This window comes from Scyliorhinus torazame, chromosome 1, assembly GCF_047496885.1.
Source record: "Scyliorhinus torazame isolate Kashiwa2021f chromosome 1, sScyTor2.1, whole genome shotgun sequence".
NCBI lineage: Eukaryota > Metazoa > Chordata > Chondrichthyes > Carcharhiniformes > Scyliorhinidae > Scyliorhinus > Scyliorhinus torazame.
In genome coordinates, this window is record NC_092707.1 from 213,833,752 (window position 1) to 213,861,140 (window position 27,389).

Consider the following 27,389-nt stretch of genomic DNA (forward strand, 5'->3'; position numbering starts at 1 on the left):
TCAAAGAGATCTAGGAGTACAGGTCCACAGGTCATTGAAAGGGGCAACACAGGTGGAGAAGGTAGTCAAGAAGGCATACGGCATGCTTGCCTTCATTGGCCGGGGCATTGAGTATAAGAATTGGCAAGTCATGTTGCAGCTGTATAGAACCTTAGTTAGGCCACACTTGGAGTATAGTGTTCAATTCTGGTCGCCACACTACCAGAAGGATGTGGAGGCTTTAGAGAGGGTGCAGAAGAGATTTACCAGAATGTTGCCTGGTATCGAGGGCATTCGCTATGAGGAGCGGTTGAATAAACTCGGTTTGTTCTCACTGGAACGAAGGAGGTTGAGGGGAGACCTGATAGAGGTATACAAAATTATGAGGGGCATAGACAGAGTGGATAGTCAGAGGCTTTTCCCCAGGGTAGAGGGGTCAATTACTAGGGGGCATAGGTTTAAGGTGCGAGGGGCAAGGTTTAGAGTAGATGTACGAGGCAAGTTTTTTACGCAGAGGGTAGTGGGTGCCTGGAACTCTCTACCGGAGGAGGTAGTGGAAGCAGGGACGATAGGGACATTTAAGGGGCATCTTGACAAATATATGAATAGGATGGGAATAGAAGGATACGGACCCAGGAAGTGTAGAAGATTGTAGTTTAGTCGGGCAGCATGGTCGGCACGGGCTTGGAGGGCCGAAGGGCCTGTTCCTGTGCTGTACATTTCTTTGTTCTTTGTTCTTTGAGATCAGGAACTGATTGACCCTACCTTGCTACCTCACAAATTGAGACTTTCTTATCTCACCCTCATTACAGACTGGTACTACAGGCAACACTTTTTAAAAGCAACTGCTCGGAGCTACTGATAAGGAATGTCTTGCAGAATAAGCCATTTCTGTGCATGTCCATGGCAACTAAGGATTCACAGATGGCCAAGCCAGTTGGCTAAAAACCCCATGATGCCTCACAAACTGTTATATTTTATATGTGATCAGGATTATACATTGTTAGTAGTTTGTGTGTATCTAGGAAATAATATGTATTCAAATTAATATGCATTCAGCACACATATATATATTGCAGGTGCCTCTGCTCTGGGCCCACGCCAACAGACACTAAGGGAGAGAGTCTTAATGCTAAACATTGCAGTGCCTGACCTGATAGATCCACCCTGTCTATGTAATCTCACCCCTCCCTCCAACTCTCTGAGAGATCTCCTCCAGTTCTGACTTCTTGAGCACCCCTGATATTAATCACTATCTTTGCTACGTTGGCAACCGTGGCTTTTGCAGCCAGATCTAAATTCTGGCATTTGCTTCCTAAATCTTATTGCCTCTCTATCTTTCTTTCCTCCTTTAAGTTTCCCCTTAAAATTTACTTATTTGACGAGACTTTTGTTCATCAGCCATAAAGATCCCTTCATGTGGTTCAGTGTCAAATCCTTGGGACATTTTATCATGTTAAAGATGTTTAATGGGACAGTGAAAAAGGACCTTTACTTTATATCTAACCTGTGCTATCTCCCCTGGGAGCATTTGATGGGGAGAATGTAGATGGAGCTTCACTCTGTATGTAACCTGTGCTATATCGGTCCTGACAGTGCTTGGTGGGTCAGTTTAAAGAAACTACTCAATCTAATCCACGGTGTTTCTGCTCTATTGGTGTTTGTCCAAACAGTCTTAGTCTGTGTCTAAACCATGTTATATTTACCCTGCATATTTTTGCTGGGAGAGCGTAGAGGGATTTTTTTTCTCTGTTTCTAAACCGTGCCGCATCTCTGCTGGGAATCCTCCCAACCCCTGTAATCTCCTGCTGTCCAACAATCCTCCCAACTACCTATACTCCTTGATGTACAGACCACTTGAGCATCCTCACCTTTAATCTCTCATCATTAGCAGCTGTGCCTTCAGCTGCCAAGACCCTAAGTTCTGGAATTACCTCTCAAACCTTCCATACTAATAATAATAAATGCTATTATTATAATAATATTAATTATAAGGGGATTTACACATCAAGGCAAGGGACATGGAGGAGCTATTGAATGGAAACTTTGGCGTCTGTCTTTTCCAAGGAAAAATATGCTGCCCAGGTCCTGGTGAAAGAGTAGGTAATTCAAATACTCAAAAGGGTTGGATGTAGATCGAAAAAGGCAGGTTGGTGGAATGGGCAGAGAACTAGTAAATTAAATTTAATGTCGAGAAGTGTGAAATAATTGATTTTGGTAGGAGGAACATGGAAAGACAAGATAAAATGAGGAGTACAATTCTAAAAAGCGGTTCAGGAACAGAGGGACTGGGGTATATGTGTACCTATCATTGAAGATGGCAGGGGAGAGCAGTTAATAAAGTATGCAACATCCTGGGCCTTATACGTAGGGACACATCCAGCTGGTGTGATGCATCAAGTGTGGTGGGTGGCATGTCTACTTGTCACCTCTTGCTTTCAGTTCTCACTGCTGGCTGGTAGTATAAACATTGCGAAAAGAGCCGCGTGCATAAACAACACCCACCAGCACATTGCCTCTTCATCAGCAAGCCCTATCTGTGGTAACATACATAACAAGGGTCCCTCACAGATCCCTGCTAAATTACGGGGAACTCAAAGGAGGACTGGGCCCCAGATTGCTGACATAAGGATCCACCGGTGTGTGGATATGCCTTGGGGCTATGGGTAAATAAATAGCCCCACTGCCTTGTTGACGTTTCAGAAAAGAAGGCCCAGGGAGTAAGCACTAACAAAAAAACAGGAGTGGGATCCCCTAGCCGGTTATCTGCCATCTGTCAGGCCGCTTTCTGGAAATTCCAGCAACAGGGCTGGTATTGATTTAGTGTCTCTGTCATTCCTGTGCTCCCCACTGTTAACTTCGGGTCTCATCCACCAAAGGGCCATTATTCACTTTAGCTACTCTCTTCCCTTTTATATACTTATAGAACCTTTTGCTATGCTTTTTAATGTTTCTGTCTTTCCTGGAAAGAAACACAGGGGTAATGCAAAAATGCTTTCATAGACCTCACCAAAACTTTCGAAGAGACAGACTCTTTAAACCATTGTGGAAAACAGCTGCCCACCTGGACTCTTGGGTGCCATTTCTTATTTCCACCCCAACATGCCATTTCATTAGTTACAACAAATCATCATTGGAGGCTTTAAAGATCAGCAGCGGGGTAAAGAAGGACAGTGACCTGGTGCTAACTTTCTTTGACAGATTTTTCCTTAAGTTGCTACGCGATCTTGAAGTTGACCTGGAATGGAGTCGCTGCTGACAAGAGTACTGGAGACAAGTAGTCAAGGGCATAGAAAAATCAGAGAAATTACCAGATGGCGGAAAATAGAGCCTGTGGGAAGTAAAAATATCAATCAGCCTTGGGCCACGCTATTCTTCTGTGTCAGCTGCAGATGGGACTGCCACTGACAAATCAGCTTCTACAGCCACAACAAACTATCTTCAGTTTAGAATTGACATACACTCTGGGTACAGTCTGTCAACTCCCGAGATGGATGGATGCTATTACTTGAGTACAAAAGCAAGGAAGTTATAATAAACTTGTATTAAACACTGGTTCAGCCTCTATTGGAGTGTGGCATCCAATTCTCGCACCACATTTTAGGAAGGAAGTGAAGGTATTGGAGAGTGTGCAGAAAGATTCATGAGAACAGTTCCAGGGAAGAGGAGTTTCATTTATGTAGATAGATTGTGCACGGTTTAGGATTTTGATATATATATCCCTTCCAACTAAAACAAACTCTTAGGTCTTCATTTTTAATTTCTAACACTCAGTTGTTCTTGACCTACAAAGGTACGAATAAACAGTATTTATGAATCAAGTAGAATTTATTAAAGGGTGGCACGGTGGCGCAGTGGATAGCACTTCTGCCTCACAATGCCAAGTACCCGGATTTGATCTTGGCCCCATGTCACTGTCCATGTGGCGTTTGCACATTCTCCCTGTGTCTGCGTGGATCTCAGCCCCACAACCCAAAGAAGTGCAGGGTAGGTGGATTGGCCACGCTAAATTGCCCCTTAATTGGAAAGAAACATTTTAAATGTAGAATTTATTAAGCAAGATTTTACATATACTTAACAAGAAGCAATGAAGACAACTTAGAAGTTTCTAATCTCTCAAGATCCCAGGAACTCTTGATATTGTCAACATAGGCAATGTCACTCTTCTTTATCTTTGTCTTTGTCTTTGAAGTAATAGTCTTGCCCCAGAAACCAAGGTATCACTGTGTCAACAAAAATTACGGTTTCTCATCTTTTATCCCCCAGTCTCCCATTCCTCTTTCATTTTTTTGGAGATAGTCCAAATTCACTTCTCCCAAATTGGCTATGGGACACAAATCACTGTGTGTCACCCCACCTTTGCAACAACTTCTGCTTTATGTATCATAAACTCCAGAAGTTTACATTCCAACACAACAAATGCATATTTTCTTCCAGCTTTGAAGAAGCCTTAAATAAAGTCACATTCTCTTGTCAACATACCTAAACCCAAGCTCCACACTAAAAGTATTAAAATTAACAGTTATGACTACTTCTATCATTTTATCATAGAATAAAGGTTTCCTCTCTGTTACAGATCAATTAAAGCAATGCATTGTTTATTTAAACATAGTGTCATCCTAAATTCACAATGTTTTTGCAATTCCTTTAAACTAATTTAAAAACACAAAAGTGCTGGTATCTTGGCCATTAAGACAGCTTCAGCTCAAGACTTAATCATAAAACAATATAACAATTCTGTTTCTTCACAAGCAATTGCTTTTCCTGTTTACTTGACTGTTAATTGTACGACAAAAAAATCAAAATGGAACCTCTTAATTCTAACCTGTGGTTACAGAATAAAATCCATAGATATTACAGATGATAAAAATTAGGATTATCAAAATCTTACTGTACCACCTCAAGGAATAATGTGTACTACACTGATTCCTTGCTTAACCAACATTTAATTTAACTCTATCCAGTCAAAATTGAAAGATTGGTTGGAAATATTCCCTCTTTTACACTAAAACTGAAACATCATGTTAATCTTCATATCAGACCTCCATGCCAAAGCCAGGACAGTACCAAACCTTTGCTATAACTCAGTCAGATTAACAAAGACTTTAGTTGTGGAATCTAGTCCCAGAATCCTTAAGTTTAAAAATGTTGATGAGTTACTAAGTAAACTAACCCTTAGGTATCTTCTTACAGAGAACATAGAAGCTGGAGGAGGGCGTTCGGCCCTTCAAGCTTGCTCCACCTTTCATTATGATCATGGCTGATCATCAAGTTGAATACCCTGATCCTGCCTCACCCCCATACCCCTTGATCCCTTTAGTCCCAAGCACGATATCTGATTCCTTCTTGATGTTACCCTTACCAATAACATTCCTACTATAAATCTTCACAATCTCTCTCTAATCTGTTCTAAAACTCAGATTATATCCTCAAATTCTCCTGCTACTCCCTTGGATCTATCATGTGAATACTCCTTATTATTAATATCCAATCCTTCAATCAATTTAGACAATTTAATCAGATTTTGTTTTATTCCCTCTAACTGTTGCCTTTTTTACCTACTGTAAATATGGCAATCAATGAGGTTGCCTTTCTTTCTTTGGATATCAATATTATATTGCTCAGAGTCGCCAGGTATCAAATGATACCACCACAAGGTTCAACCGGATATCGATCAAAGAGCCAAACACCAGTTAGTTAGTTCAAGATCAAGGGTACTTTATTTACACACAAGATTAACCATGCAACATAAACACTACTAGTTAAACTACACCTATGAACTATGACAACCTGTACTTAACTTCAGGCACCCGGCTTAGGTCAGAGAAACACTGGCCGTTGTTCGAGTCTGGGTCTGGAGAAGTAACTGCTGCTCAGTTGGGCTCATCTGTCTGGTAGCAGGCATTGAACTTGAACTTGCTTCTGGTGGTGTTGCAAATGGAGGTAGACGTTGCCGGAGCGCCAGATCCAAGAGAGGTCGAACACATGGTGGTCTCTCTTTTAATCCTTGGGGATTTTCGCGCTCTTTTGGGCGGTCCTTCAGTTTGGACCCCACTAATTGGGTAATTCTTGATCACTGTGTTCGATTCGAACCAATAAAGGGGCGGGTGCCTTGATGGCTGAGCGTGTCCAAAGCAGTCATTGACCCTGTTGTTTATGCTTCCTGGGTACATAGAGTGGCGCCGAAATGTCGGGGATTGTATCGGTCGCTCAAGTATCAGTCCTTTGTCTGGCGGAGATGGGCCATCCAAATGCTAATCAGTTGGGGGTTTCGATACCGTCTGGATTCTTCGCTCACAAATATACATTCAGGCTCTGAGCCTGCCTGAACCTTGCACTGTCTATTTTTCCCATTATGCTTTGCGACCTTCCCTGTTCCTTATTGTAAGTGGCCATCCCAGATGGCTACAGTCCGTCCTCTTGATCCTCAGTGCGAAGTGTGAAGGATCACACTGCTGGATCTTCTCCTGTTCTCTGGTATGCCGGGTACCCTCAATCAAGGACAGGTTCTATCCTACTCTGTCCTGTGGGTCGAAATATTACCTACGTTTTCCCTAATACATATCTCTAAAAATTCTAAGGGGGCACTATAACATTCGAACATACATTTCAGTCTCTTTACACAAAAAGGGGAACCTCTAACTATCTTTAACTAAACTACACTCATGCTGCTATCTAATAATCAAAGAACTTATATTACAATACAAAATAAACAATAGCAGCATCACATTCCGACTTAACACTAATGTCAATGTACAAAGAAGGTAAGTTTATTTTTAAAAAACAACCGCGGAATTTATTAGGGAGGGAAAGTTCATAAAGTGTGTAGGATTTGCTGGAGTCCGAGGAAAGGGGCTCTGAGTGTGTATACTGGAGGGCGGGAGGCTCTCCTTCTCCATTTCCGCAGTCTTATCGTCTGGATCACACTGCAAAGTATAACTATAATCAATAGGGCTTCTACTGTGTACGAAAGGGAGTACCAGTTTAAGATATTATCACACCACGTGGGGGTATCAGTAGCTGTGTCTATGTGTGGTGTAGTGCCCGGGCTAGGGGTGTCATGTTGGGTGATCATGTTTAGGGCCTGTGTGGTGAGGGGTGTAGGGGCGGATAACGTGCGCAACTGTATTGATCCAACGACGATCATGACGCAGATCATCAGGTTCGTCTTCATCATGTCTGTATCTTTCTCTGTCTTCTGGTATATTTGTATCTTCCTGGGGGTACAAGCATAATATCTGTTATTCTCTTGTTGTTTAATATCTCGTTTGTCTGTTTCTCCTTAACGTCAATTTCCCATTTAGAATCGTCACCATAAGTGACTCCCTCAATTTTTTTTTAAACCAACCATTTGGGAGACAAGACAACCGAAAAATAATTCTGTCACAGTGCGAGCACTCTCGCAGCCTGTGTTTGATGGGCTGAGTGCGCGGACAATTTCTCCGTCCAGTGCAAACTCGTTTCAACCAAGTGTTTGAACATGTAAATAGCAGGTGGGGGATAGCAACCGAAGGGTCGCAGGAAAGGGAACAAAAGTTGTGGGAAAGTGCATTCTTTAAACCACTGTTGTAAAAAGAACAGCAAAAGAGTTTCGAAAATAATTCTCCGAATGGGGTGGAATCCCCGGGTAGGGCGGTGATCAGTGCCATTGCTCCACTACCTGGGCTTGGCTGACCAAATACATAGGGGCTCCTCAGGCAGGGCGGGGTTCAATGCCGTTACTCCACTGCCTGAGTGTCCTTCCAAGAGCAGTAAGATTTTGAGCATATATGGACTTCTGCAAACTTGTGCCTTTAACTGCCATGTGGCATCAGAGGAGTAGTCACAACTGCATCAAGAAACGTGCCTGGGGTCGACACACAAAGTCGTACCAGAGAGGGAACATTCAACATTAAAAAACAAATTAAAGAAGAAAGTGGGCAGGTTACATCAGGGAGTAGGACACAGTAAATCTCAATCAGTTCCTGACTCTCATCATCGAGACACCTAAAGGTTCCATTCCAAAAAGGGTCTCAAAGGGGTTTGCATGGTGGGAGTCAGACTCGGAGTCATCACCATCTCCCAGGTGCCAAACTCGTGCCTGGAGCTTGAGTGCCAATGCGACGAGTGCCGATGTGGGGTCCATCTCATCATTCCGTGTCAGACGACAGGATTGTCGCGGTGCCAATGTTTCGTATTCTGTAGGGCGGTAGGGGCAAGAGGGGTGTCGCTATCGTCGGGTGGTGGGTCAGGTTCTGGTCACGGCAAATAGATTGTGTCCGAGGGGCCGAACATATCGTGGTCGGTATCACTGGGGCTGTAGTGACTGGGGCCTGGTCTGTGTTTCCATTGTTCGGGTCTATCAAGGGCGTCCATTGTGCTGTCGCTGTCGCTATCACTATCGCTAGCAGCTGAATCTAGTGTTAGGGTGAAATTCGACTCTGGGGGTGGGGTCAGGGTCGTGTCTGTGGACGTGCTGTCCTGGTTGGGGAGGGCTGGATTGGGTTGTCAGTGGGCGGGTCTTCGTTGTCTACCATTGCCAGTGAGATGTGGTGTGAGTGGCTGCACTGCGTTCCATAAACCTTAAGCTGGTTTATATGGAACAATCCTGATTTTCCATTTGGATATGTGATCTTGTAAACTGAGGGGCTTACTTTATCATAAATTGAGTAGGGTCCTGCAAAGTTAGGGGAGAGGAATGAACTAGGATTGTACAGGGAGATCATGACTTGCTGTCCGACTGTGTACTCTGTCGGGTGTACTGTCTTATCAAAGCAGGCCTTACTGTGCTTTCGTCTAGTGCGAATGGGAGCACTGTGTGCCATGTCATATTATGCTGCTGTACCATCTTCCTAAGTGTGGCCTTTAGGGTCCTATTCATGCGTTCCACAATGCCGCTCGACTGCGGGGATGGGCAATGTGAAACGTCTATTTTATGCCAAAAATCGTCAGGACATTTTTCATAACTCTGCCTGTGAAGTGCGAACCTTGGTCCGACTCAATACTACGGGGGATTCCCCATCTAGTGAAAATGTGCTCAGTTAGAATTTTTGCTGTGGCTTTGGCTGTATTTGTTCTTGAAGGGAATGCTTCTACCCATTTCGCGAATGTGTCGATGACGACCAACACATATTTGTATCCATTTCTGCATTGGGGGGAGGGGACCAATATAGTCTAACTGCAGGTTTGTCCATGGGCCGTTAACAGGGCAGGTGTGTCTTAGCTGATCTTTCTTTGCATATCTGTCCAGATTGTTCTGGGCACAAATCAAACAATTCTCAATGTAATGGGCTACGTCAGTTTTTAAATCGGGCTGCCAGCAGAGAGGTCTGAGGTGGGCAAGGGTGGATTCTATCCCTTGGTGTCCGTGTCTGTCATGGAATTTGCAAATAATCTGGTTCCTGTCCTGGGTGGGGACTACATAAATACCATCCTTTAAAACATTTCCTCATGGATCGTTAAAGTATCTTTAAACCTATCATAGGGAGCTGGGAAGTCTCCTTTTAAAATTTCCTTTAGCGTGTCATCTCCCTTCTGTGCCTGTGCCAAATCTTGAATATTGGTCTGTGAGACCTGGACCATGCGTACTAGTGCACTCTCGGGGGGTTGCCAAAAGTGGCAATGTCCTGAGCTTTCTTTCGCAAGGGCGTCTGCTTTCACGTTACCGGGTGGGGAGGAACGATGGTGACTTCTAACTTTTAACGAGTCTGTATTTTCTACCTTTCGCTGTCTGGAGAATGTGTTTGAGTAATGGCGCTGAGGGTGGGGGTTTTCCGTCGGCGGAAATAAATCTTCCAGATTCCCACTGGGGCAGGAATTCTGTCAGGCTGTTGCAGATGTACAAACTGTCCGAATATACGTCTGCTGGGGTCGGGAACGAATCTGGGTGTTGCACAATGTATTCAATGGCTGCTAACTCGGCTGCCTGCGAACCTAAATGTCCAGGCAACTTTAATGAGATTTCCTCTAAAGCACGTCCCTGCGCGTCCTCTACATAAATGCCACATCCTGTGATCCTTTTACCATCAAGAACTGTGGCGGAGCCATCTACATAGATTTTTAGAGCTTTGTCTGTGGGCTGGGTCATCTGTGGTCGGATGCCTGTCTTTTTTGGTACCGATTTGGGAACAAAGGGGCCTGTGCTGTGCTTGGGTGCAATGATCTCGCACTCATGTGGAGTTCCTGCATAGTGTAAATTGTCGGCCAGAAACGTGTGCGTCTTTGTCCATTTTGCCGTAATGTCACGTCCTTGTAGGCGTAGGGTCCAGCGCACTGCGCAAATTTGGCTTATTGTGCCTTCTTTTAGCCTACCGTCTAATCGTAGCTGTGTCGGGATGTGCTTGGTCCAAATGGTTACAGGGTTGAGTCCTGTTATGTACGAGAAGTACTGTACCGCCCAGAAAACTGAGAGCAGATGCCTTTTGCAGCTGAAAATCCCTGCTCTATGGGGTCTAAAACTCGTGAGGCATAGGCTACGGGTCCTAAACGATCGTGCCTTTCCTGTAGGAGTACGGCCGAAAGGGTTCGGTCGGTGGTCGCTACCTCTATCGCGTATGGGGAGTGTGGATCTAGGGCCTGCAAAGTGGGAGCTGTGCTTAGGGTGCGTTTCAGTGTATCAAAGGCAACCGTGTGCTGTGGAAGCCATTTCCATGGGGCCTGTTTCTTAAGGAGCTCGGAAAGTGGGGCTGCTTCAGTGGCGAAATCGTCTATGTGGTTCCTGCAATAACCGACCAGTCCTAGAAATGACCGGAGTGCTGTAACATTTTGGGGCAAGGGCAATTTTACAATCAAATCTATCCGTTTCTGTTCTATCTCACGCTTACCATGCGTGATGACTGTATCTAAATAAGTGACATTTTCCTGGAGAATCTGGACTTTTTGGGGGTTAATTTTGCATCCAATTTCTTTGAGGAAAACCAGTAGTTCCGAAAGAAGCAAAATGTGCTCTTCCTTGGTGTCAGTCTGGAGGAGCAAGTCGGCCACATACTGAACAAGGCATTCAGGTCGGGAAAATTTTGATAATCCGTTCGCCAATTGTCTGTGAAAAATGGAGGGGGAGTTGTGGAAGCCTTGTGGAAGGCACGTCCACGTGTACTGCTGACCCTGGAAAGTAAACGCAAATTTGTACTGGCACTTTTTATCCAATGGAATGGGCCAAAAGCCATTGCTAATGTCCAAAACCATGAAATATTTTGACTGAAGTCCCTGTTTTAACATGGTCTCGGGACTCGTGGCAACGGTGGGGGCTGCTGACGGAGTTACTTTGTTTAATTCCCTATAATCGATGGTCAGTCGCCATGAACCATCTGGTTTTCTTACGGACCAAATCGGGGCATTGTTCGTTGATGCTACGGGCCGAATTACTCCTTGGTCCAATAAACTCTGGATTACTTTAGCTATCCCTCCCTCGGCTTGCTGTGGAAAGCCGTATTGTTTCTGGGGCTTAGGGTCGGGACCTGTAATGTTGACTACTCCTGGAATTTTACTGCAATCGTGCTTGTGCTGGGCAAATGATGCATTATGTCTCTTCAAGACTTCTCCAACTGTTTTGTTTGTGGTAATGGTTTGTAGATCAAACCAGTACTCTCCCACTGAGCTAATCCTGTGTGCATAGTCTCCTACTGTGAGCGTGGCGGGGGCTCGTGCTGCTCTAGCCATTTTCCACACACATTTATTTACGGGGTCGAAAGAAAGGTTGTGTGAACTCATAAAATCTATTCCCAAGATGTGTTCTGCTGTCTGGGGTAAATCTACCAAAACAACTGAGTGTTTTGTTTTAATGTTGCCGATCTGGATATCCACAGGGGCTGTAATGTGTCCCTGCTGGAGGTGACCTGTAAAGCCACTAAGAGTAATGGTGTCTATGGTGGGCCATATATCTCGGTCCATCGTGGAGGAGTTTAACGTGGTTCGGGACCCTCCTGTGTCCCAAAGGAACTCTACTGGGTGTCCCCAGACTGTGCCTGCAACTCCCGGTCTTCCGGACCTATCCCAAAGGGTGTTGCAGACCCAAGTTGGGGAGTCCGAACACCGTCAATTGGTGCCATGTATGGCCAAATTATCTGCTCGGGTGCTCACGCTGTGGATGGGTCTGGCATTGTTCCTGGGGGGGAGGGGGCATTTGTGGGCTGATTCCGTTGGTGTTTTGGGGGGGGCATTGCATTCTAGGGCGTAATGTCCCTCGTGTCCGCAATTGTAACATTCCTGCACTTTAGGGTGCTGCGTGTTACTTCTGCCTTCATTTACCCATGCAAGGTCTTGGTGTGCCCTTACTGGGTTCATGTTGGTTCATGTCTACTCATTCTTGGTCTGTCTTTTTCTGTAGGGACTGTTCCCAAGCTCTAGATAATCGTTTCAGTACCCACACTTCATTGTGTGCCGGGTCTGAGGGGTCGTAGTTCGCACATGCCTTTTGTCCTGCCTCTGTGGCATGGGATACTAGAGTATGGGTCCATTTGGCCGTTTTATCTACCGATAAATGGGCGCGGGCTAAATCACCTAACATAGCGGTAAAGTGGACCCAGAGGCGTCTAGCAAATGTTGTTGGATGCTCTCCCTTTTTCTGTCTGCACCGGTTGAGTCCTTCTACCGGATCTCCTCTATATAGCCAATGGCATCTAAAATGGCTGTTTTCATATCTTGGAGGCTACCTTCTCCTACATTTTGTGGGTCAGGAAGGGCTGAACTAACCGACGGGTCAAGGCTCATCACTATGAGCTTTACCTCTTCCTGCTTGTCCAGACCGTACATGACGGTCTGTTGCCTAACTCGTTCAAAAAAGTGGTGTGGGTCTGACGTGGGGTGAAAAGTCTCAATTTTATCGCGGGCATCTCTTAACTGGGTGATGGTTAGTGGGGTGGTGTACACAAAATCGGGTTGATCTTCTGTTGTTACTCTACGCTGCGTGGTGATGGGATTCATTGGCCTGTGCAGTTGGTGGTGCGGGTGCTTTCCTTCTCGGGGCCAGGGGGCTCTATTCTGATTTTCTGTCTCGTTCACGTATTGTTGGGCCGTTTCACTATGTTCCTGCCAATCGGGGCCATCTTCCTGATCTAACTGTGGGCCAAAGGTATCTTTGAACCCATTCTGAACGGATAGCAGTGATTGCAATCTTGCAATTTGCTGCCTGCACTTGGCAAGATCCACCGAACTCTGCCTCTGTTCCGTGGAGGAACTGTGGAGTGCTCATAGGGCTGCCTTTAAATCCTCACATTGTTTTCTGAACTGTCCTGCTTGATTCTCCGTTTCCTCTTACCAACACCGCACGTTGCGTGTCCTGGTAGGCCTTATCGTGTTGAATCTGAAAGCTGCTTAGGTGGGCGAGACAAGATTGGTGTGCCCTCTTGACATCAGCCATCTACTTGTCCTTCGCCGCTAGCTGGTCTCGGAGTTGCTTGTTTACTCTCTCACACTCGCTAACATTTCCCTCTCTGCTCCTCCCTATCTCCTCAAGCTGTCTATGGAGCGTCCTCACGACCTCCTCTGTGCCTTTCAATTGTGCCACAATTCGGCTTACGAACTCTACTTAAAGTCTTCTTGTGGATCTCGGTCAGGCTGTCCCACCAAGTTTGTCCTATGCTGCCAGGACCTGTTTCCTAATTCGCACAAAATTCCGACCATAGGGGCCATTCTTTCCCCTTTAGGTATTTCCTAATCCCTTCTTCCCATATGGTACACTGTTCTGCTCTGTTGGTCGCTGCGACCTTGGGCTCTTGTGGATGCATAATGTGTTCCATTGCCTTCATTGCCATCCCTACGATTATCTCTGTTTCTACCGGGAATTTGGGACAAGGGGGAATAAAGAGGTGGTGCAAACAAGGGTATGGCTCAAGCTATTTTCCGGTTTATGCAACTCCCGAAAGTTTCACGCAACAAAATCTATCGAGGTTACCTTATATCCCTTTTTTAGTATGCATGCAAATTACACACTTCCGAATCTGAAGGTTTGATCAATACTGGTTTTAGGCTTGTGGTTTCTTTTACTTTGCCAATTTGGATTTCTAATTCAATCGTTTTGTGGGTTCTCTCGGAGTGACACGGTCACTTCTGGATCGAGTCCCACCAGAGTCGCCAATAACTGTTGCCTTTTTTACCTACTGCACATATGGCAATCAATGAGGTTACCCTTCTTTGGATATCAATATTATATTGCTCAGAATCAAATGATACCACCACAAGTTTCAACCGGATATCGATCAAAGAGCCAAACACCAGTTAGTTAGTTCAAGATCAAGGGTACTTTATTTATACACAAAATTAATCGTACAACATAAACACTACTAGTTAAACTATATCTATCAACTATGACAACCTGTACTTAACTTCAGGCACCCGGCTTAGGTCAGAGGAACAGTGGCCATTGTTTGAGTCTGGATCTATCGGGTCTGGAGAAGTAACTGCTGCTCAGTTGGGCTCATCTGTCTGGTAGCAGGCATTGAACTTGAACTTTAACCTGGTGGTGCTGCAATTGGAGATAGGCATTGCCGGAGCGCCAGATCCAAGAGAGGCCGAACACATGGTGGTCTCTCTTTTAATCCTTGGGGATTTTCGCGCTCTTTTGGGGGGTCCTTCAGTTTGGACCCCACTAATTGGGTAATTCTTGATCACTGTGTTCGATTCGAACCAATAAAGGGGCGGGTGCCTTGATGGCTGAGCATGCCCTAAGCGGTCATTGACCCTGTTGTTTACACTTCCTGGGTACAGGGAGCAGCGTCGAAATGTCGGGGATTGTATCCGTCGCTCGAGTATCAGTCCTTTGTCTGGCGGAGATGGGTCATCAAAATGCTAATCGGTCGAGGTTTCGATACCGTCTGGATTCTTCGCTCACAAATATACATTCAGGCTCTGAGCCTGCCTGAATCTCGCATTGTCCATGTTTCCCGTTATGTCCCTGAGATAAAGTCCTGACTGGGACTTGTAGCTGTGAGTAGGAAATAAACTACTTTTGACTTATCTTTTCTGGGCTCCTAATTGACTACAATACCTTGCTGCTCTGAACTCTTCCCTCTTTTTCCTTGGAAGGTTGTATAAATCATTCCTGCTCCTTAAAATCTCACTGTGTTGAATCAAGGTTCATTACCCAGTTTTCTACTCTCATGCTGCTTTCCCAGCACCCCAAAGCTTTCCATGTCTTTTGCCCTTTTCCCATTTAAGCTTTCCTGCGTCTAGTGGCATATAAGGCACACTAAGCACATGTTTAAGTCTGTTGACGCAGCTAGTTTTTCCTGAAACAAGTTGCTAGTCTGTTGCCGTAGCTATATTTTGAGGGGCACACTCTGCTTCAAGCATCGTTGACCAGGAGACTTTCCCATTCACCATTGGCTTATGGAAAGGATTTACAGATGAACAATCAACCTGATTGGCCATTTATGGCTATCATGTCTGAGGTGGGCCTCAAGCACAGAGCTTCTCGCTCAGAGGTAAGCAACTACCCACTGCGCCACAAGACCTCTGATGTTTAATTAATACCTCAGATTTATTATACATACTCCATTCACCCTTGGTCGCTGACTACTTTTGTTGATGTAAAACACACAATCTTGGCCCATCTTCTATTTGAGCTTCTTGCTCTTTAGTGGAAGGGAAGAGGAATCTGAACCACCGTGCTGGGCAAAATAGATATACTGGTGGATAGAGATTCATTTTGTACAACTTTTCAATGTAGTCTTGATGGCTCAGTTGATGAATGAATAGGCAGTAAGGTACTCGATTATATACCTGACTTCTGTTTTTTATTGGATAATTTCAGCCAAAGGGCTGCACGGTGGCACAGTGGTTAGCAATGCTGCCTCACAGCGCCAGGGACCCGGGTTCAATTCGGATCGTGAGTGACTGTGTGTAGTTTGCACATTCTTCTCGTGTTTGCGTGGGTTTCCTCCAGGCACTCCGGTTTCCTCCCACAGTCCAAAGATGTGCAGTTTAGGTGTATTGGTCATGCTAAAAAAGATATTCCCCCTTAAGTGGCTAAAGGTGTGCAGGTGGGGTTACGGAAATAGGGTGGGGAAGTGCACTTAGGTAGGGTACTCTTTCAGGGGGTCAGTGCAGACTCGTTGGGCCGAATGGCCTCCTTCTGCAGTATAGCGGTTCTATGTCTCTAAGGGGCCAGTTGGGGTGTCACTGCCTGTGGAGGGAGAAGGAGGCAGGATTCGAGCTTGAGGTGACAGTACTCTCCAAAGGATCAGCTCGTATGTGTGCAGTGGCAAAACATTTGAGTTCCATTTTAATGGCCACACATAATCAAATGGTCTGCCAACTCTTAACTGTCTACATTCACACATGAACACTAGCAAGATCCTGGCATGCTGAAATTCTCCATGGAATCCATACCAAGGCACAGATCAACAATTTCAGCGAAGTTGGGAGAAGATATTGGTAACTTGAACCCCCAGTTCTGAATTTTCATATCCTTTTTGCCTTTCAGATTTTATTGTATTTGTCGCCTCTGTTGCAGTGATAGCTGCTGGGACCAAGGGGAATATCTTTGCCACTTCAGCACTCCGCAGCATGAGGTTCCTACAGATACTCCGGATGGTACGGATGGATCGACGGGGAGGAACCTGGAAATTGTTGGGATCTGTCGTGTACGCTCATAGTAAGGTCAGTCCAAACCTTGTGGGTCTCTGTCTTTCTCCCCCATCTGCCCTCCTTCAGTCCTGCAACATTTCCTTGCCAATTTTCTCTTCTCCTTTTCTGAAAGTATTGGCTGCTTCCAAAGGTAAAGGTCCAGAGGAATAGAATAGCTTACAGCCCTTCACCCAAATATCAAAGTGAACATAATCCCCTTAGAAAATGAGTCTGGGGACATAGTTATGGGGAACAAATAAATGGCAGAGGAGTTAAACAGACATTTTGCTTCAGTCTTTATGGTGCAAGATACTTTGAACATCCCATTCATACTAAAGAACACGGGGGAGGAATTAAATGCCATTAGCATCACTAGAGAAGTAGTATTAGACCAACTAATGGAGCTAAAGGCAGATAAGTCCCCTGCCCCTTGCTCATGTATTTGCCTCTTGCTCATGTATTTGCTTTGTTTGGCCCCTTGTTCCGCACTGTAACCAATTATTGTATTGTCGATGTACCATTTGTCAATGTTCCCTGTTGATTATTCTTGTGTCTACTATGTACATACTGTGTACGTTCCTCGGCCGCAGAAAAATACTTTTCACTGTACATGTGACAATAAATCAAATCAAATCAAATCTAAAAAAAGTAGCTACAGAGATAGTGGATGCATTGGTTGTAATTTTCCCAAACTCCTTAGACTCTGGAGAAGTACCTGAGAGATAGAAAACTGCCAATGTGACACCCATATTCAAAAAGGGAGGGAGGCAAAAAGCAAGTAACTATAGGCCGATTAACCTAACAGCTGTTGTTGGAAAAATGTTGGAATCAATTATTAAGGAAGCAACAGCAGCACATTTGGAAAATCAGAGTTTCATCAAGCAAAGTCAGCATAACTTCATGAAAGGGAAATCGTGTCTGACTAATACATTTGAGTTTTTTGAGGAAAATCTCAACCAGAGTGGATAGAGAGGAACCAGTAAATGTGTTGTATTTGGACTTCCAGAAGCCGTTTTACGTGGTTACCTCACAAAAGTTTAAGTAATAAGATAAGAACTCTTGGTGGTGGAGGTAGTATGTTGGCATGGATAGAGAATTGGCTAATGAGCAGGAAACAGCGTGTAGGGATAAGGGGTTCTTTTTCAGGTTGGCGACCTGGGGTTGCACAGGGATCAGTGCTGGGACTGCAGCTATGCACAATATATATGAATGACTTGGAGGAAGGAAGTGAATGTACTGTAGCCAAATTTTCAGATGACACAAAAATAAGTGGAAAGGCAAGTTGCGAGAGATACAAACAATTTGCAAAGAGATCTTGAAAGGTTAAGTAAGTGGGCAAAAGTTTGACAAACAGAGTATAATGTGGGAAATGTGAAGTTGTTTCTTTTGAAAGGGAGAACAAAAGAGCAGAATATTAATCAAATGGAGGAAAACTGCAGAAAGCTGCAACACAAAGGGACTTGGGAATTCTTATGCACGAAACACAGAAGGCTAGTACACAGGTACAGCAGGTAATCAGGAAGGCTAATTGAATGTTGGCCCTTAATTCAAGGAGGTTAGAGTATAAGAATAGGGGAGAGGGGCTGGTTTAGCACAGTGGGCTAAGACAGCTGGCTTATAATGTAGAACAAGACCAGTAGCGTGGGTTCAATTCCCGTTCCAGCCTCCCCGAACAGGTGCCGGAATGTGGCGACTAGGGGCTTTTCACATTGAAGCCTACTTGTGACAATAAGCGATTATTATTAAGTCTTGCTGCAACTATATAAGGTACTGGTGAGACCGCATATGGAGTACTGTGAGCAGTTTTGGTCCCCTTATTTAAGGAAAGATATTGGGTGTGACCTGCCGGGCACGTAAGTGAGCGGGCTGGTTAGATCATGGGTGAGGCCGAAATCAGGAATCACGGCAGGTGCCGATTGGTTTCCGATCTAACCGGCACGCTCCCATTGGCGAGATGTGGATCCCACCGCAGCGTAGCGAGAAACCAATAATCATCAATGAAGTTCAATCTCCACACCATTAACAGACCCCTATTGAGCAGGCACCCGTGATCTAACTACCTCCCCAACGAGCAGTCACGCAGGCGCCATTTAGTACACCTATTTAAAAACGTGAAGCTAGTGGAATTGCTGCTCTGGGGATCCAAGGAGGTGAGTAGCCATCTTCAAAATCAGGCAGTCAGCTCTGGGACAGCTGCCCAAGTGCATAGAGGAGGGAGGGGAGCCCCCAGGAGAGGGGTGGGGGGGGGGGGGGGGGGGTGGGGGGGACAGGCTCGGTCAGGAAGGTGTGCTGCCATCGGTGAATGGTCACTTCTGGGCTGGGCGGGAACAGGTGGTCCATGCCTGCAGGGCCGGCATGCCACCCCCCGGATCATACATACCCATAATGGGGCAGCTCCAGCTGCTGCCTGTGTCTGTCCCACCAAACCCCCCTGTGACAAAGCCCATCTGTGGGCATATGGTGCAGGTCACATTAACTCCCTCTGATCCGTGTTGGCCACTGGCTGCACAGCTGAAGGCTATTGCTGATAGGGAGTTGGCAATTCCCGTAATGGGAACACTTCACAGCTCCCAAGAGGATTCCCAGGGATAGGCGTGCCTTGAAGCAGGTGGTTGTGACTGTCTAACATTCCAACCAGGCTGCGAGGTCCGGACACTTTGCCTGAACTCCAGAGGCATCAACACCACAGCGGCAGCAGCCAACATTTTAACACCCAAGAGCTGGGCCACAGCACTGGGGACATCGCCGCAACCAGAGAGTGGCTGTATAGACCAGGGAGGGGATCATCGTCTAGTCCAGGTAACATTTCCAGCATGTGTCTGGAACACAGAGTCTGGAGTCCATTGCCCAGGAGTCCATGCTGCGGCCAGGGGTGAGTGTGCAGGGCATGTTGGATGCCGCCATGGGGATGTGAGGGTGGGGGAGGCCTGGGGAGGCCTAAGGGACCCGTGGATCTGGGATGGAAGCCTTAGCTGATTGTCAGTCTCACCCTCTCCAATTCCTTACAGATATCACATTATAGATGACATTTGGGACCCTCTGGAAGCCGCCCTCGTGGTGCTGCTGGCAGGCCAAGCGGCCTGACGTCGGCAGCACCGTTGACAGAGGCTCGAGGTGGCGGCCCGTGGGTGGTGGGGGGTGCAGGGGTGGTCCTGCCCCACACCCTGAGGACCTGGCCACCCAACAGGCCAGCGAGGGAAGCAGAGGGTGACGGCCCAAGGTGTACAAGCATTACTGGTCTTTCACATTGATTTCGAACAGCATGCGCTGCAGGAGGCCCCCAGTGGCCTCAGGATCATTCCAGGACTTGTGTGGGAGGACTCTCTACCGTCGCTTGGGATGCCCCAGGTCCAGGTGTAATAGATGGCATGCAGGTTGCCATGCGCGCATCAGGCAACTGGGAGCGCCCTTCATTAACAGGAAGGGATTCCACTCCCTGAACATTCGACTTCTGTGCAAACACCACCTGAAGATCATGCCATTTGTGCACGCTTCCCAGGGAGTGTGCATGACAGCTACATCCTGGGGCAGTCGGAGATCCCCGGCATCTTCAGAGTGACCGGCTGGCTCCTGGCTAATGATGTCAGTACGGAGGCCGGAGACCAATGCACAAACCCGATATAGCGAGACCCATGTGGCTACCCGGGCTGTCATTGAGCGGTGCATCGGATTACTGAAAATGCGGTTCCGATACCTCAACTACTCTGGTGGTGCACTGCAGTACACCCCCCAGAGGGGCTCCCGCTTTTGTGGTGGTCTGCTGTGCCCACCACAACCTGGCACAACAGCGGGGTGACATGCAGGAGGTGGAGGAGGAGGAATATTCGGACACATCCGAGGAGGAGGTCAAGGAGGAGCCGAACCAGGAAGAGCTGGAGGAAGAGCCTGTGGAGGAGCCGCGGGACTGGCTGGAAGATGTAAAGCAGGAGGCGGCTGCGAGGATCTGGCATGCCCGGAGGACCAGGGAGGCCCTCATCCTCCCCCCCTTCTCATAGGATATGGTTTCATCTATCATCTCACCCTGTCTCCCCATCCCACCCAGCGTCCCCCCACAGCCTGCCCCCGTCCCCACTCCAGGGTGATGGGCCTGTGTCGACATTGTCAGTGGGTCAATATACAAGGCAGGAGGCTGATGATAAACCTCTGTGAGCTGAGCGCTGGTGCTTCTCAGTCTATGCCATAGTCTGACTCCTGTCTGCCACCACGTGGTATGCCTTGGGGGTATGCTTTGAGGTGGGGGGGTGGGGGGCAGGTCGAGTAGCAGAGAGCCCAAGGGGGCTTGAGGAGGGCGGAGGGCAACTGGGGGGAAGGGTAACTGCATGTGACGGAGGCGTCACATGTCTCGGGTGTAACATGTTTTAGTGGTGTACAAGTACCGTCTCTAGCATCCAATTGTGCCCCCCCCCTTCCCAGTGCCCTCTTAGTGATCCTCAATGTGCTTAGCCCGCCGTGCTCTACCGTTACGTCGACGTATGTCCCAAGAATGAATATCAGAGGTGGAGGTAGCCTGCTGCAAACTGTGCCTTGTTAGCTTTGATACCCCTGGCGGGTATTCTCTGGAGGGCCTGGGACCAGAGGTCCCCTGGCGACTTGGCGGTGGCACATTTCTCACCATGCCACTCTGTTCCACACGCTGATCCCGAAATGCACCGTTGTCAGGGGGGTGGACTCGAGCGAGCTAACGACCCCTGTCTCCATGCAGTGAGGCTCCGGGTCGGCCTTCAGCGCTCCCTCCTCCCCATTGGTGCCCATAGGGCCCTTGGGCGGTGGGCGGCTGGATTGAGCTCCGGATGCCCCTGCGGCCAGCCCTGGTGGCTCCCCAACGTCCACACCATTGATTTTGATGCCCTCGGCAAAGCCCCTCTGGAACATAGAACATAGAACATTACAGCGCAGTACAGGCCCTTCGGCCCTCGATGTTGCGTCGACCTGTGAAAAGACTCTAAAGCCCATCTACACTATTCCCTTATCGTCCATATGTCTATCCAATGACCATTTAAATGCCCTGAGTGTTGGCGAGTCCACTACTGTAGCAGGCAGGGCATTCCACGCCCTTACTACTCTCTGAGTAAAGAACCTACCTCTGACATCTGTCCTATATCTATCTCCCCTCAATTTAAAGCTATGTCCCCTAGTGCTAGACATCACCATCCGAGGAAAAAGGCTCTCACTGTCCACCCTATCCAATCCTCTGATCATCTTGTATGCCTCAATTAAGTCACCTCTTAACCTTCTTCTCTCTAACGAAAACAGCCTCAAGTCCCTCAGCCTTTTCTCATAAGATCTTCCCTCCATACCAGGCAACATTCTGGTAAATCTCCTCTGCACCCTTTCCAATGCTTCCACACCCTTCCTATAATGAGGCGACCAGAATTGCGCGCAATACTCCAAATGCGGCCAACCAGAGTTTTGTACAGCTGCAACGTGACCTCATGGCTCCGAAACTCAATCCCTCTATCAATAAAAGCTAACACACCGTACGCCTTCTTAACAACCCTCTCAACCTGGGTGGCAACATTCAGGGATCTATGTACATGGACACCGAGATCTCTCTGCTCATCCACACTGCCAAGAATCTTACCATTAGCCCAGTACTCTGACTTCCTGTTATTCCTTCCAAAATGAATCTCACACTTTTCTGCATTAAACTACATTTGCCACCTCTCAGCCCAGTGCTGCAGCTTATCTATGTCCTGCTGTAACTTGTAACATCCTTCCGCACTGTCCACAACTCCACCAACTTTAGTGTCATCTGCAAATTTACTCACCCATCCTTCTACGCCCTCCTCCAGGTCACTTATAAAAATTACAAACAGCAGTGGCCCCAAAACAGATCCTTGTGGTACACCACTAGTAACTGGACTCCAGTCTGAACATTTCTCATCAACCACCACCCTTTGTCTTCTTCCAGCTCGCCAATTTCTGATCCAAACTGCTAAATCACCCTGAATCCCATGCCTCCGTATTTTCTGCAGTAGCCTACCGTGGGGAACCTTATCAAACGCTTTACTGAAATCCATATACACCACATCAACTGCTTTACCCTCAACCACCTGTTTGTTCACCTTCTCGAAGAACTCAATAAGGTTTGTGAGGCACAACCTACCCTTCACAAAACCGTGTTGACTATCTCTAATCAAATTATTCCTTTCCAGATGATTATACATCCTATCTCTTATAAACCTTTCCAAGATTTTGCCCACAACAGAAGTAAGGCTCACTGGTCTATAGTTACCGGGGTTGTCTCTACTTCCCTTCTTGAACAAGGGGACAACATTTACTATCCTCCAGTCTTCTGGCACTATTGCTGTAGACAAAGATGACTTAAAGATCAAAGCCAAAGGCTCAGCAATCTCCTCCCTAGCTTCCCAGAGAATCCTAAGATAAATCCCATCCGGCCCAGGGGACTTATCTATTTTCACACTTTCCAGAATTGCTAACACCTCCTCCTTATGAACCTCAAGCCCTTCTAGTCTAGTAGCCTGAACCTCAGTATTCTCCTCGACAACATTATCTTTTTCCTGTGTGAATACTGACGAAAAATATTCATTTAGCACCTTTCCTATCTCCTCGGACTCCACGCACAACTTCCCACTACTGTCCTTGACTGGCCCTACGCTTACCCTAGTCATTCTTTTATTCCTGACATAGCTATAGAAAGTTTTAGGGTTATCCTTGATCCTACCTACCAAAGGCTTCTCATGTCCCCTCCTGGCTCTTCTTAGCTCTCTCTTTAGGTCCTTCCTAGCTAACTTGTAACTCTCGAGCGCCCTAACTGAACCTTCATGTCTCATCTTTACATAAGCCTCCTTCTTCCTCTTGACAAGTGTTTTGACTGCTTTAGTAAACCACAGTTCCCTTGCTCGACCACTTCCTCCCTGCCTGACAGGTACATACTTATCAAAGACACGCAGTAGCTGTTCCTTGAACAAGCTCCACATTTCCATTGTGCCCATCCCCTGCAGTTTTCCTCTCCATCCAATGCATCCTAAGTCTTGCCTCATCGCATCATAATTGCCTTTCCCCCAGATATAACTCTTGCCCTGCGGTATATACCGATCCCTTTCCATCACTAAAGTAAACGTAATCGAATTGTGGTCACTATCACCAAAGTGCTCACCTACCTCCAAATCTAACACCTGTCCTGGTTCATTACCCAGTACCAAATCAAAAATGGCCTCGCCTCTCGTTGGCCGATCTACATACTGTGTCAGGAAACCCTCCTGCACACATTGGACAAAAACGGACCCATCTAAAGTACTCGAACTATAGCGTTTCCAGTCAATATTTGGAAAGTTAAAGTCCCCCATAACAACTACCCTGTTGCTTTCGCTCCTATCCAGAACGCATCTTTGCAATCCTTTCCTCTACATCTCTGGAACTTTTCGGAGGCCTATAGAAAACCCTAACAGGGTGACCTCTCCTTTCCTGTTTCTAACCTCAGCCCATACTACCTCAGTAGACGAGTCCTCATCAAACGTACGTTCGGCCACCGTAATACTGTCCTTGACTAACAATGCCACCCCTCCCCCTCTTTTACCACCTTTCCTGAGCTTCCTGAAATATTTAAACCCTGGCACCTGCAACAACCATTCCTGTCCCTCCTCTATCCATGTCTCCGAAATGGCCACAACATCAAAGTCCCATGTACCAACCCATGCGCAAGTTCACCTACCTTATTCCGGATGCTCCTGGCATTGAAGAAGACACACTTTAAACCACCTTCCTGCCTGCCGGTACACTCCTGCAACTTTCAAACCTTACTCATGACCTCACTACTCTCAACCTCCTGTATACTGGAGCTACAATTCAGGTTCCCAAGCCCCTGCTGAACTAGTTTAAACCCTCCCGAAGAGCATTAGCAAATTTCCCCCCCAGGATATTGGTACCCCTCTGGTCCAGGTGTAGACCATCCCGTTTGTAGAGGTCCCACCGACCCCAGAATGAGCCCCAATTATCCAGAAATCTGAAACCCTCCCTCCTGCACGTGTTGAACTCCTCTCTCTCCCTATTCCTCGTCTCGCTTGCACGTGGCACGGGTAACAACCCAGGGATAATAACTCTGTTTGTCCTCGATCTAAGTTTCCACCCTAGCTCCCTGAATTCCTGCCTTCCATCCCTATCCCCTTTCCTACCTATGTCGTTGGTACCTATGTGGACCACGACTTGGGGCTGCTCCCCCTCCCCCTTAAGGATCCTGAAAACACGACCGGGACATGCTCTGAAGCGCCTCAACAATGTCAACCTGAGACTGGGGTATGCTCTGCAGCGTCCCGGCAAGGTCCACCAGAGACTGGGACACATCCCCCAGCATCTGGGGCATACTGCACGCACCTCAGCAATGCCAACCTGATAATTGGAAAAGTCCACATGCATCAAAGATGTGTCCCCCCAGCGCCTCGGACATGTTGTCGAGGCACTCAGCCATAGCCATCACTGACTGAGCCACACCTTGGACACCACCACTTCTGCTGCTGACGTTGTGCTCCAGGCTGTCCACTGCTTCGTCTCTCTAGCAGTGTTGGCCTCGGTGCCACACATTGCCGGCGCTATCTCCTGTGCACTTAGCCTCTGGGACTCCTCCAATCGACTATGGACCCGCGGGAGTGTTGCTGACATCCTCCTCTGAATCTCATGGCAACAACCCTATCAACTGCATCAGCTCCAGGATAGCCAGGTCCTGAGGCTCAGCATCTGACTGGGGCTCAGCTGGGACCTGAAATCCAGCAGACCTCTGACTGCTGTCTCGCCTGGACATTCCTGCCTCCACCTGATGTGCATCTGCAACTGTGTGGTGCTCACTTGATCTGCCCTAGAAGCCTGTCCACTACGTCCGTCCACCGAGGTCTGTGTCTCTGCACCCGTTGAGGGTGGCATCCTCGGAGCTCTCCTCCCAGATGTTCTTTCGGTAGGCGGATGAGCCGGCTCTTGCAGCTGGAGATATTGTGGGAGAGTTGACTTGTGATCAATGAGAGGGAAGGAGCATCATACTGGCATGAACACCTCAACTGATACTCAACAGGTCATCTGGGTGGCAGTCGGTGGATATTCACCTCAGTGGTGCGGGCCAAGTTCAACGACAGTGGCTGATCTGTCCTCAGCCACCCCGGCAAACTCCGGGGCCCATTCATCGTCGGTGATGAGGACTCTGAGATCCGGCAATCCGCCGCCCGCCTGGGCCCTTTTCCACCGATCTTCCGCGCAGATGTGGCAGTCCCTTGTGACTGTACGGACCTCCTCGAAAGAGTATGGGAGATTGCGGGACTTGATAAAGTGGAAAAACCGAGTGACCCCCGGGTGGCAGAGGTCCTCGTGGAGGGTTTGGAGGCGGTTAATTTGTGCGTTGGCACATGTGCCGCGGGATAGGGCATCGGACGGCTCGTTCAGCTTTCCGGGACGATACAAAATCTCGTAGTTGAAGGTGGAGAGCTCGATCCTCCACCTTAAGATCTTGTCGTTTTTGATTTTGCCCCGCAGTGCATTATCGAACATGAAGGCTACCGACCGTTGGTCGGTGAGGAGAGTGAGTCTCCTGCCGGCCAGGTAATGCCTCCAATGTCGCACAGCTTCCACTATGGCTTGGCGGATTTCTGAGGCGTGGAGGGTTCGTGAGAGGAAGGCCACGGGTCTGCCCGCTTGGTTAAGGGTGGCCGCTAGAGCTACGTCGGAGGCGTTGCTCTCGACCTGGAAGGGGAGGGACTCGTCGATGGCGCGCATCGTGGCCTTTGCGATATCCGCTTTGATGCGGCTGAAGGCCTGGCAAGCCTCTGTCGACAGAGGGAAGGTCGTGGTCTGTATTAGGGGGCGGGCCTTGTCTGCGTACTGGGGGACCCACTGGGCGTAGTACGAAAAGAACCCCAGGCAGCGTTTCAGGGCTTTTGAGCAGTCCGGAAGGGGAAATTCCATGAGGGCGCGCATACGTTCAGGGTCGGGGCCTATTATCCCATTGCGCACTACGTAGCCCAGAATGGCTAGCCGGTTGATGCTAAAAACGCACTTGCCCTCGTTGTATGTGAGGTTCAAGGCTTTGGCGGTCTGGAGGAATTTTTGGAGGTTGGCGTCGTGGTCCTGCTGGTCGTGTCCGCAGATGGTTACATTGTCGAGATACGGGAACGTGGCCCGCAACCCATGTTGATCAACCATTCGGTCCATCTCCCGTTGGAAGACCGAGACCCCGTTTGTGACGCCAAATGGGACCCTTAGGAAATGGTATAATCGCCCGTCTGCCTCGAAGGCTGTGTACTTGTGGTCACTTGGGCGGATGGGGAGCTGATGGTAGGCGGACTTGAGGTCCACGGTGGAGAAGACTTTATATTGGGCAATCCGATTGACCATGTCGGATATGCGGGGGAGAGGGTAAGCATCTAGCTGTGTGTACCTGTTGATGGTCTGGCTATAGCTCTTGCAGATTGCTGCGCGGGCCGGGCAGCGCTGCCGGGGGTGTTTCGCCTGGCCGCAGAAATAGCAGCGGGCGCCCCCGGTGCGACTTGGCGTTTGGACCGCGCAAGCCTGTGGGGTGTCGGGGGGGGGCGGTGGGTTTGTCGCGATGGGTACGTACGGAGCCCAATGGGCTGCCGCGCGGTCGGGGCCGTAGGCGCGGGTATTACGCGTGGCCACGTCTAGGCTGCTTGGGCCCGGGCCTCTGAGAGTCCTAGCGACTCTCTTTCTAGAAGTCTTTGGCGGATTTGGGAGGAATTCATACCTGCCACAAAAGCATCGCGCATTAACATGTCCGTGTGTTCATTTGCGTTCACCGAAGGGCAGCTGCAGGCTCGTCCCAAAATCAGCAGCGCGGCGTAGAATTCGTCCATCGATTCTCCGGGACCTTGCCGTCTCGTCGCGAGCTGGTAGCGAGCGTAGATTTGGTT

The 27,389-nt window shown here is 47.8% G+C and overlaps 1 protein-coding gene across 2 annotated transcripts in view; it reads left to right on the forward strand.

The window, feature by feature from the left end:
• The window catches only part of LOC140418751 (potassium voltage-gated channel subfamily KQT member 4-like), a 1,006,403-nt gene that overhangs the window by 620,485 nt on the left and 358,529 nt on the right, over window positions 1-27,389 (forward strand). For both annotated transcript variants that reach the window (XM_072502359.1, XM_072502364.1), the window contains exon 4: window positions 16,379-16,554. In XM_072502359.1, the coding sequence (XP_072358460.1) occupies window positions 16,379-16,554 (176 nt within the window). The remainder of the gene's footprint in view (window positions 1-16,378; window positions 16,555-27,389) is intronic.